This window comes from Anabrus simplex, chromosome X (assembly GCF_040414725.1).
Source record: "Anabrus simplex isolate iqAnaSimp1 chromosome X, ASM4041472v1, whole genome shotgun sequence".
Lineage (NCBI taxonomy): Eukaryota > Metazoa > Arthropoda > Insecta > Orthoptera > Tettigoniidae > Anabrus > Anabrus simplex.
Genome location: NC_090279.1, coordinates 121,608,229 through 121,621,135, shown reverse-complemented (window position 1 = coordinate 121,621,135; position 12,907 = coordinate 121,608,229). Strand labels below are relative to the sequence as shown.

The 12,907-nt window shown below is 36.4% G+C and overlaps 1 protein-coding gene across 1 annotated transcript; it reads left to right on the top strand.

Annotated features, from left to right (window-relative positions):
* Window positions 1–429: 429 nt before the first annotated feature.
* On the top strand, window positions 430–3,352 carry LOC137503074 (uncharacterized). The gene is made up of 2 exons (XM_068230510.1): window positions 430–2,210; window positions 2,334–3,352. Exon 1 carries the CDS (start codon window positions 573–575, stop codon window positions 1,767–1,769), a length of 1,197 nt encoding a protein of 398 aa, XP_068086611.1. The 5' UTR covers window positions 430–572; the 3' UTR covers window positions 1,770–2,210; window positions 2,334–3,352.
* Window positions 3,353–12,907: the final 9,555 nt, after the last annotated feature.

The following is a 12,907-nucleotide window of genomic DNA, read 5'->3' as shown; positions in this document are numbered from 1 at the left end:
ATAGCATGCTTTGTGGTTTTGTTTTTAGAGTTGAATAATGCACCCTGCTTTCATCTCCAGTAACAATGCGGGAAAACATATGATCTCCCTCTCTTTGAAGCATTTGCAGGAAAGCCTGGGCCTGGCGCTGCACCGTCATCATGTAAATCTTGCTGCCGTTCCAGAAACCATGAATGCCAGCATGCATCTTTCACTATAAACTCACACCAAATGGCAATGAATATTGGTAGCCATTTCATTTTTTGCCATGGAAAAGCGAATAACAGGACAGAGTTCACAAGTGGAAATGCTTTCAAGTGGTAGCTCCATGACAGGTAGCGCCGTACTGGTGAACACAGAGCAAGCACATGCGGTTGAAGATCACCTTACCCCAGCCATACGCCAGTGGAAATTCCTACAGTATCAATTTAATTCTAAAACAAGAAGAAATGAAATTAGGAAGGTGTTATATTGATTTGGAGAGAAAAGGTGAATTATTGCTATCAGCGGCGGTGATTTTAATTTTGCTATGTATTGGGGGGGTCGAATTGAACCCAGGCCCGACCCCTAGTAGAAAGGAAGAAAGGGAAAATATGGACGCATTCAAAAGAGCTGTAAAAGAGGTGGTGGAAGAAGTTGGCCCTTTTGAGCAAATTAAAAATATGATTAAGGAACAAACCAGGGAATTTGAAAGAATGGAGGTATGGTTAAGAGAGAAAACGGAAGGCATAACAGTACAAGTGAGACATAACACCGGAGAAGTGGCAGCATTAAGGGAAGAAATAGGACGAATAGAAAAGGAAAACTTGAAGCTGAAAATAGAAGTGGAAGCAAATACTTTACATCGAAGAAAGAAGTGCTTATTTATCTATGGTGTGCCTGAAGAGTTGAGAGAAGACAAAGTACTGACAACTTACAAAGTTGTGGATTTAATACAGGGGAAGTTGAAACTTAATTTTAGTGAAGTAGATATAGATGATGTGCAGAGGGTGGGAAAAATTAGGGGCAAAAGGCCTATCAAACTAGAACTGTTTTCTACGTTGATGGCTGATGCTGTGGTAAGAAGTGCGAGTAACATGCAGAGAGAGAAAATATGGATCAAGAGAGACGTTGGATGGGAGACGATTAGGAACGAGAAAATACTTAGAAAACATAAGATTCGTGCAATAAATCAAGGTTTGAGAGCGACTATTAAAGGGCAAGAGCTAGTGGTAGCAGGCAGAAATTGGAAGAAAATTTGGACTGTAAATGGACTGATTGACTTAGACAGGAGGATAAAAGAAGACGAAGAAAAAGTGAGTAGTGCAACGAAAGGTAGGAAAGTGAGGAGTGATATCAGTATTAGTATGGACTTAGAGATGAAGGCAAAGCGGGCTGAAGAAGAAGGGAGCAGTGCAGCGAGTAGTGGAGAGAATAGGCAAAATACAAGAAGTAACAGTGTAAGTGTAATTATAGGAAGTAGTTCTGAAAAGTGTCAAGAGAGACAGAGCGAGGTGCTAAGTGGAAGTACGAACAACGGTAAGGAAAGAGCAGTGGACGGACAATGCAGGAGAGAGGCTGAAGAACAAAGGGGTAATGAGGGAAAGGAGAATGAGCAACAAGAAGCCGAGAGAGCTGGGTGTAGTGGTGTAGTTAGACAAGATCAGGGTATAAAAGTAAGTCCAAAGTTAACCTATGAGTACCTCGCACAGAATTTGAGTTTGAGCATAGGGAGAGATAGAAGATATACGGACAATATGATGAGAGCTAGGTTAAAAGTAGTAAAAAACAATAATATAGTGAGTAAGTAAGTAATTAAGGGCGTGGAGGCTGAAATGTTGTGATGGAGAAGTGGTATACAAGTTATGATATGTTAAAGGGTTGAAAGATGGTGTTGGAGAAGTGGTGGTATAATATGGTGGATGGCAGTTTGTTGTTATTTGGAGCTGGAGGAGTGATGCTAAATGTGGTGTTGGATAAGTGTTGTAATTTGGCTATTTGTAAATTTTGGTTCGGTGGAAGATGGAGTTTTCGGGAGGTAATTATGATGGGTAATAGGATGAATATGAGTGTATGGCAAATTGAGCAAATTATGATATGTTACAGAGTTTAAATGTGGTGTGGGAGAAATGGTGGTATAAGAGGGTGAAGTGTAGTGTTGGAAGTATTGAAGGCTTAGTATTTAAGTTATGCTATGTTATAGGGTTGAAATGTGGTGTTGATGGCTATTTAATTTTTGGAGCTGGAAACAGGTGAGTTTATTGCTATTATGTGTATTGAGATGGTTTATTTACGGATGATTGCGTGGGAGTTGGGAGGTGGTTTTATTGTATTGGTGTTTGGCATGACTATTTAATTTTTGGAGCTGGAGAGAGGTGAGTTTATTATCATTTTGTAAATTTAGGTTTGTTTGTAATATAGCGAGTAAGTAAGTTATTAAATGTTGTGAGGACGAGTGTGTGCTAGGGCTGAAATGTGGTGTTGGAAGTAGAGGTGGTAAATGGTTGAAATGTGGTGTTGGAAAGGTATGGAGAAGTGGTGGAGTACTCATGAGTAAGTTGTATTGAATGTGATGATGGTATACGAGTGGGTGGTATTTGTAGATGTTGAAATGTGGTGTTGGAAAAGTATGAAGTTGTAGTAATGTAATATGGCTATTTGTAAATTTTGGTTTGGTGGAAGATGGAGTTTTCGGTAGGTAATTATGATGGGTAATAGGAGGAGTATGAGTGTATGGTAAATTGAATAAGTTATGATATGTGATATGTCTGTTACATAGATTGTGTGAGTGTAATTGTCGGAGAAGTAGAAGTGGTATATATAGAAATGAGGTGTTGGAAATGTGGTTATGAGGTGATGTATGGTTTGGTATTGAGATGGTTTATTTACGGCTGAATTCGTAGGAGTTGGGAGGTGGTATTGTGTCTGGTATGAGTATCGAATTTTTAGAGTTGGAGAGAGATGATTTATTATCATTTTGTAAATTTTGGTTTGTTTGTGCAGAAGGGACGAAGAAATATGTTGTTGGAGAGGTGTTGGTATATGATTGCCGAAATTTCAATGTTATTATGGAGTGTTATGACGGAATGAAATGAAATGAAGCAATATTATCGAGGTTTTGTGAAAGTTGTGGTATGGTGGATTGGAATGTAATGACGGAATATTGTTGTTATTTTGGCTGGTTTGGTATGTATTTGTGTAATGTTGCTGTGGTAGTTTATTTTGGAGTAGGTCAGGGAACGATAAAGCTGATGAAAATGCTGAAGGTAAACATAGGCATGGTTGGCCTGAGCACAAAGCAGAGTAGGTCAAACAGAAAAACAATGGCGGTGTGGGAATGTGCTGAGTAAGAAAGGACAGTTGGTGGAAGGTGTAGTCTTGCCCCGGGATCACATATGAGAAATATTGCAAGTAAGGCAAACGGTTCGAGGGAATCTACCGTTGGCCAGTTGATTATTAATATTATTATTCCTTTATTATATTATTATTATTATTATTATATTATTTGTTTATTTATTCAGCTATTTATTTAGTTGTAGGGTGGCTTAGGTAAGACTCTATTGTGAACATGTATTGGGGCTAAACGCCTGTGTTGTTCATCAATAAATTGTTACTACTGTTTGTTGACATAATAAAAAAAAAAAAATTTAATTCTAAAACATGTGGTTTGCAGAGAGAAAATAAGGAAAAATTATTTACTGGATGACCTTCGTAGATCATGAAAGAGCTTCTGTAACTGCAGATGTACACTCCAACACTGATCGTGTTCTCATCCCCACAGAACAATGCATAATATCCTTGTAGTAGTAAAACATTTCATTTGTAGTTGCTTTATGTTTGACCTGCATCACATCCTTCCCTGGTCTATGACTGTGATAAGCCTGCTTCTTTCATGTTCGTTTTTTATTTTTACACTTGGATGAACAGAACTGTCTCAATGCAGTGTTTATCCCCTGTGAGCTTGGCAAAAACCAGATTATAGAAAGTGATTAAAATGTTTCAAGGGATTTTGATCTGTCTGTCTAAACAAAATGTATGTTAAGAGCATAGTATTAATATTTCTCACTGTATGGCAAAAGATTTAGGACAGTTTTAATACTTGGATGTGATTCAAACAACCTCAATGATTTGATAGACGTAATTGGATACATAAAATCAATTAATATAATTTAGTGTTTATGTCTGTGGCAGATTCCTTCCAAAATTTTGTGCGAGATGGTCCCAATTCCATCTCTGGTAGGATATCTTCTGATATGGCTAGAAAATGCTTCTCACTTTATATTTGGTTCTCAGTCTCATGCTTTCTCTGACATTAGGTTTGAACAAGGATGATAACACCATTCTCAGTGCAGTCTCCTCTGCTGGTAGAAATCTCTCTTAAACAGTAGTAAAATTTTGAAATTAACTGTAATACTTGGAAGTAGTAAATTATCATGCTCATTTGTTGGTGACAGTATTTGTAAATGTGTGTTACGTGCATAACTTATGTATCTTATTTTCCACAGGAAAATATTGAAAATGTATCAGAAATGATACCACTGAAAAAAGAAGCCAAATCAGAGTTAACAGATCCAGGGCCAATGCAGGAAAACTCACTTGAGGTAATGTACATAATTTGATAAGCCATTGTTATGTACTGAAAATAGAAAATTGCTGAACAGATATCAGTGGTTGACCCTTCATTTCAATACATATGATTGATACACTTTTTTATGAGATTGACTGTTTACTTACCTAATTTTCATGTTTCCTTCATGTTCTTTAAGATCTTGCATTATGTATCACGCAGCAGTTGGGATAGATCCAAAGACCTCTACTGTATATCATTTGGGAGGTGGTATCATTGCTACTAATATTTTTGACTTAGTGAATATTTTCAAACACGGAGTTGCTATAAGGAGCACTTTTTTGTTACTGTTCCTGGGTATTTTACTAGTTGTTCCAAGTGAAACACCATTGTAATCTTGTTGATTATATTAATTATTGACTTCTAGATAATACAATTATTTGTAGATACAAGTTGCAGGTGATTGCTTGCTTACTGTCAGAATTCACTTACGTACTACACACATTGTAGCCATCTTGTGGCAAGTAGAAAACATTCTTATCCTTCCTAATGTGGTCTGTGATGATACTAGTCTATGGTGACTTATAATATTACTTAAACTTTCAATGAATAAATGAGCCCTTCAAGAGTGACCTTGCCTTTCTGTTTCATATGTGGTAAAGGACAGTGTTGTGAATAGGCTTTGTATGTTCCCCATTACTTACCTGAACATTTGTTACATGAATTAGGATACACATTTGACCACTGCCATCGTGTGTTTCTTTCAGTGTTGTTATGGGCTATTTATTGGGATATTTAATTGACAATCTCTTTCAGGAATTCTGGGTTGGCTGCTCAATATACAGCCATCTGGATAATGAGAGAGGAAGTATAATCATGATCAGGGAGTGTAGTATTTTTCTCTCCTACAAGAAAATTGGATGTAGTTAGGTAAGAAGTGTCAAAAGGGTCGTCATTTAACTTTAGTGAGGAGATGTGAGTATGTGTTGTAAGAGTGGTCCATTCTTTGTTGGTCAAGAAATAAGAATTCATCACTCGTCTAAGGTGATTTATCAGACTGTTGACAGCTGCTTCTCGTTTTCTATCAAAGTGTAATGCTGCAGGAGGGATGGAATGCTGTATCAGTCCCATGCCTGCAGTTGCAGGGAAGAGCTGGTTTTTCTCAGGATTGTTTTTCAGAAAGGCCTTGATTTCCTTAGCTGCTCTGAAGAAGTTTGTGCCATTATCACTGTAAATGTTCAGGGGGTGACCTCTGTAAAAATAAGTGAACAAAGAGAGGCGAGCAATGTAGTTGTTGTGAGATCAGGTATCATGTCTATGTAGAGAGACTTGGTAGCTAGGCAGTCTGGTCTTGTTCCATCTCACGCTAATGTTTATGAGAATTGAGCCAGCATAGTCTATTCTAGTGTTAAGAAATGGGTACACGCACACTTTGTGTATTTCGCGTTAATTGTTCAGAAGTATCTGCATTCAACTTACGACCCTTGAGACGTGCATAAATGTTGCTTCTTTACCTCCCTCCTTGCTGATGGGATCCGAAACTTGCCTCTCAGAGATGTGATTAAGGGTTGAGTGCCATGATGAAGTAGTCGAAGTTGTTCCGCAATGATAATTAGATTAGTGAGATGATGATATATATACAGAATGATCTAATATTTCCTCCCCACTAGAATTAAGGTATTGTGCAGTCTTCTGCCGACAAGGAGATGGCTTCTTGATCTATGATTATGGTTATAATCAATATGATTTAATATTTTCTACAGAACATTAATGCAACATTTGAGTGGAGGGTTCAACTCCGATATGAACAGTGGACTTGAATTTCACTCTTGTTTATAACAATCTGAGATAAATCAAAAACAATATGCAGCTACTCTCTGTACCTTTTTTAATCTTGAAACTTTTGTTATGAATAAGTCATCATCAAGTCTCTAAAAGCATTTGTGGCATTTTTTGAATTGGGAGATTAATTCGAACATCATGTTTTCATTTATTCCTACTCAAAGGATCTTGATTCAACCATCCAGAACTATGCCAACAAACTGTATTGTTGACAATTGTGTTCATTTGTGGTCGTTTGGACACTAAGTCAGCGGGTTTCTCTTTGGACGGCACATGGTGCCACTCATTTGTATCTTTAGCAACTTCAAACTGGGAGCCTTTAATGTTTTCTTTGAATAGTCTTGTCAAGAGAAAGGCTGTTGGTTAGGAAATGTGTGTTCTGTTTAATGAAACTAATTGTAAATATTAGTGACACTCTCACTGATCTTTGTAATGTTTCCTTTGTGTTTGGTTGTGAATTACCTTTTGATTTTTTTTTGTGTTGTACTGTTTGTAAGTTGTTGTGCCTTGTCTTTCAATACATCTGAAGTAGCCAGTTCTTGTTCATGCACTAGTGTCCTTGTATTTTCCTGACTGCTTGTGCATTATTTATTTCTTGGCCAGCACGTGCATATGTCTCCTGGATGTTCACCTTTTATCTTTCGTAAGTAATTGTACTAACCTGTCCATCAGAGATTCATCTCAATTTTGTGTTTTGGAGAAGTGGTTAGTTTTTTTGAGTTTGCTGATACATTATTAAATGGTGTATGAAAATTTGAGTTCTTGGGAATAGGTCCATTTGAGGAGTATGCAAAATGGGATCAGCAAGTGTTAAGTCTCTAGGAATGTTCCGGTAGGAAATTGTCATTGTTGAAATTGTGGTTCTTTTTCAGAAGCTCACTAGCCAGGGTAAAGTCAGTGATGAAATTGTCTGTAGTGACGTTTCTCCCTGTTCCCTCAATATCTTTGACAAGTCTCAATACCACATTCCTTCCATTGTTCACTTCTCTCTCTCTGTTTACTGGTGTAGCGTCGTCCACTGTAGAGGCGCACACATAAACCGTGCCCAAATCCGAGAGGAGCCATAATTTTGTTCCATGTTTTCCTCTTGGTTCGGTAGATAAATACTGCTTAAAGAGGCATTTTCCCTAAAGGAAGCCAGCTGTTCATCCACAGTATTATTTTCATATGGAACAAACACTTTAGGTAGTTGTGAAACGAACATGTCATGAACTTCTCTTTTTGCTGTTAACTTGCCATTACATCTATGGGCTGGTCTCTCTTCCTTATTATCGAAGCTCAAAACTGGGTTATCATTTAGGACAGTTGAAGAGATATTGTAGCTCGAAGGATAGGGTGACCGTCTGATTCATTCCATACTTCTCGAAGTGATTTGCCCACTGATTTGTAGACTCCAGCAAAATCAAGCCTGCAAATATAGATAACTGCATGTTATTGTTGATTGTGATTATTCGCAGCTAACAAAAAACAGAAACTGCTATTGTTTCCAAATTGTGTAAATCGTACATATGTAGAAATGCTTCAAACTCTATCAAAGAAATGGGCTTGTAGCTTACTCTTTATCTGCAAAAACCCTCTTCATTTCAAAATTTGTTTCCCATAAAGTGGTTTCCAGCATTTTATCAATGATGAATAACTTCATTGCCAACATCTGGGATCACCTGTCCTCTGAAGAGCATATCTCGTGGGTCCAGGTGCAATTCTCATTATGTTACTCAATCTGGAATACGCATAATTGAAATTTACGTTTCTCTGAAGTATTATTAATATAAACAACTAAAATATTGAACAGCATATAGGCCTATAGATATAGGTCCATGATGTAAATGAAGCAATAGCGTTGTTCATATTACAGTGCAACCCCAGTTTTGTGTGACCTCGGTTTAGCATAAACCCGCATTTAATGGAAGAAATTTCAGGTCCTGAAAATTATTCCATAAGAGCAATGCAATTTTATATTCAATTTTACATAATTCAAAATACTGTAGGGCAAAACTCACATTTAGCATGAAGGAAATGTTAAAATTTTCCTATATTTCTATTCATTTTGGTTATGGGACATTAAGAACCACTGCAAAAGACGTCATAAGCTTGCTAAGGAGGATTCAAGGCAGAAGAGGAATTTGGAGCCTGGGCACTTACAACTAAAGTGAGATGTCTGACTTTGATTGACATCTGTTCGCGGCCGATGTAGTAGAACAGAACCCCCGTTTTAATGACAATGTTATTATAATCTATGAAAATTCCTGTAATAATCTGTGCAATATCGTTTAGTTACAATACAATGAGAATCCTTTTACCGTTTCATCCATTATCACAGGCAAATTCAGGCATGTTAGTTTTCATCCATTACCAATATTCATACACTCTACTCCAGGGTTTATATTGAATGTGATCAATCGTCTTCTGTGTTGATTCATTGCTACGCATGAGTGAATTGATCTTGAGTGAGTCTGAGGTCTTCTCACAACACAGACTGGTGTATTAAACATAGGGATAACATATTTTTGCAATAAGTGCAATGACAGCACTTGTTAACTCTTAGAAATAAAAGCTGAAGTAAAAGATTGCTTAATTTACTATGTTCTGAAATAAAATAAGAATGTGATACTTCTCAAGATACAGTGGTGTGCATAACTAATTTCAGAGGTTAGGTTATGTACTTTTGCATCTTGTTAAATTTCAGAATGGCTGTTCCCTTGTATATTTATAGTAAAATTGTTATTATTCTACAGGGAGCTTGAAATTTATTTTTATAAAGTGTCCGCGGTAAACCTATGTAACAAAGAAACAATAACAGTAAAAATTTCCACCTATTTGATACTTATATTTGCGTTAAGCAAATCAATTAATTATACACAGTACATGTTTCATTCCATTTTGGAATATCTTCAGCTGTATTCCATTGCTTAGGTGAGAACACTAAGTATTTATCTTTTTAAGAATATCTCAAACAGGTACTTTGTTTTTCTTAAAATCTACGTAAATTTAAAATTTGCATTAAATTAAAATGAATGTGGATGGTTGAATGGGGTCGAAGGCTGCATTAGCTGTGCTCCTCCAAGGACATAGTAGATTTTAGCAACAAGATTATGGGTAAGTAAAACAGCAATCAGCTTCAGGGATCCTGAACGAACCAAATTCAAGAGATACTTTTGTAAATTTAAAACAAATAGCAATCACCTTTGAAGGAGCAAACAAAGAGAACACCTTGTAATATTCAGAACAGTGACAAAGGAAAGTTATATTTTCAAATAACTTTTTATTAGGAGACAAGCAGAATATTTTGGTGATAAAAGTGCTAGAAACATTTTTTACAACATCTGTTCAAGTGAATAGATTTTGTTTAATAGGCTAACCATAAGCAGATCCATTTCCCTCTCATTTCACCACCCCATTCAACCATCCACATTGATTTTAATTTATTTCAAATTTTAAATTTATGTAGATTTTAAGAAAAACAAGGTACCTGTTTGAGATGTTCTTAAAAAGATAAATACTTAATGAGTTCACCTAAGCAATGTAATAGATCTGAAGATGTTCCAAAATGGAATGATACATGTACTGTGTGTGATTAATTGATTTGCTTAATGCAAATAGAAGTATCAAATAGGTGGACATTTTTACTGTTACTGTTACTTTGTAAATAGGATTTGATACGGGAAATGAAGCTGATTTCTTGCAATTGAAACCTAGGTTAGGTGATGCCGCTTGAAATAGGAAACTGGCAATGTTTGCAACAATCCTCTGGACTGATGCTATTGCAGTTCTTAAGAAGGAAATGTAATATGGGTGTTCAGTCTATTGGAATTAGAAAATACATGCTAATGAGTCAGCTGCTGCTTGGAAAACATCCGCAATAATGTTTAAACAAACTGATTGGTGTTCTGTAGTAATTTTAATGGGTTTGTGTGAGTTCGGTATCTTTCCTGCCTTTTATGAAAAATCATGCATAACCTTATAAGAAAAACCTTAAACGGAAGAAATTTGCATTCATCAACAAAAAATTGCCAAAATGAAGCACAAACTGTAACTACAGTACAGTGTATAATGTAGATATCTCCTTCTTTTATTGCTGTCATTGTGTAAATAACGTATGATGGCACAATATATGTTAACCCCCATTTAACAATAAAAATTCAGGTCCCTGTAAAAACGTTAAATAGGGGTTCTGCTGAATGTGGAACGTACCTTACACCTGATTGTCAATATGGTTGTTTTCTCCATTCCGTCCCATTTCGGGATATGTACACTTCTTTTTGTACAGAGTCAGTCTCATCTTGTAGTTTATAACCAGATACTTGGAGCTCGTCATTTTCTTCTCCCTCCAGAGAAACGTGATCGTCATCCGTTTTTTGGAAAAAACAAATTCAGGATCAGCCAATGCATCATCAGCTTCCTCTTCATTTTTACTCTCACTAATTTCATATAGATTTCTCATTAACCGCTGATGACCAGCCATATTTGATCACAGAAACAATGCAGCACTCCCTAGTCGTGGAGGTAGTCGAACATTGTTTGTGTAGTGACCAGCAGGTAGGGCAGCATTGATATTAATGGATATGTCCTTTTGATCCATTCATCATATATGTAATTTTTTGAACTGGTAGAGTAGTCAGCAACTGAAAAATATTTTTAAATCGTGTCAATACCTACTAAAGGAGATGAACAAATACACAAGTTTTTTGGCATATACAGTTCATATTTTGTCAGTTACAAGCAATTGAATATTAAATCTGGGTCGATGCAATCCATTCAGATTAGAAGGATTAAATGGGGTAGAGACGAGCCATAATGAACATGTCGAGATGCTGATAATAATGTCTAATTTCATTATAATGCTACAAGTGGGGCAGAGGTTATTTGTACATTCAAGGATGTGCTTCACATACTCCAATGCAATCAGCTTAGGGCAGTGGTAGTGGTTATGAATTAAGGTCTACAGTATGGTTATATTTGGTTCAATCATGGCAATATTTTACTAGGGTTTTCTTTGTCTAAACTTTCAGGGACAAGGTGATATTTTGAAACTTTTGATTCCAGTTAGGCCTTAATTTCTAGTGATCTTATTTTAAAAATTGCCCTTGAAGTATAGTCACAACAGTATGTCTCTGTCGAAACTTGGTAATTTTAATTTTTGGAAGGCAGACCTTTGTCTGTTTGACCAATTCTCTCGATTTAAATAAATATTTGCTTCAGTTTCATTATAATTAGCTACTAGTTTTAGGGAAGTTATCAGTTTTGATTCCAGGAAGTCTTAAAAGACTTTGAAATCTTTTTCATATGTGTCATGTCCATGTCAGTGAAACACCCCCTCTTTTAGAGAATGGTTATATAGTTGTACTTAAATAGTGATTTTCTTGATACTGAAACGTTATTTGGGGTATATTCCAAGGAGCTCCCATAAGGAAGATTGGAATATTACGATCACTTTTCCAAGAATTAGTTTACCCCAAAATAATAATAATAAGGTCCCCGACACATGGTAGGAAAATATGCCAGCAGGGAGAGAAAAATGCCAAAATTAATTAAAAGAAAAACAGGTTAAACAACCCACAATACTAAATTCATAACAGGGAAATCAATTCATTTCCACCAACATCCATCAACAATCAACATCACCATCAATCAACATAATATTCTCATGGCAACGAAAATACGCTAGGCAGTTGAGGAAAATGGCCAATCATAGGCCACCAAACAACAATAGGCATGTACATATTAAGAGACAAAAGAAAAACAGGACGTCGAAAAATCACGAAAATTCCAAACAAATTAATTTAATAATATAACCCAGAAGTAGGAAAATTAAGATGGAAAACGAACGTTTGTTCCACATCCTTGCAGCAACCCACTTGGTTAATAACCCTGCCAAAACATTGCATTAACCCCTACTTATTAGGGCTAGAAAGCCGCTACCAATCATTGAGTATTAAATTTACAATTTCCAAGAATAAGAATTAATATTAATTCACAGCAGGTGCAAGTCCCTGGTAAACAAAAGTAGTTTATATATAAGTTTTTGACTCGAAAATTGTTCAAACACCGCAGGGCTAAAATGTAGAGTTTAGTTGATGCAAAGTTACATCCTGTTGCGGTACGCACTTCACATTTTGAAATATTCAGTTCACCAATTGGAACAAGTTAAGGATGAGTTGGAAAAACACTTACAGTGTAGTATCTTGCCATAGTCGTGAGTTCGCTTCAGCGTCATATCCTTACTTATGTATTACACCTTTCCTACCATCTTCTCTCCTGTCATCGGCACCTATCTACTCATATAACTCTCGTTGGGCGATCATAATATCATGCCTCGGCTGCAAATGACCCAAAACTAAGATAACCATCATGTACGCGGGGGTCTCTCGCATGTATAAGTACGATGGTCGGAGGTATACATTTGGTTCTCAGGGTAAAATATCTCATTAAACTCTCAAATTATACAAAACAGTCGTAGGTTCCGTTGAAGAGTAGTCATGATTCTAATCAATCATTCAATTCCCCCGCAAGTAGGTGAAAACCTGATATGATGTTCATTAC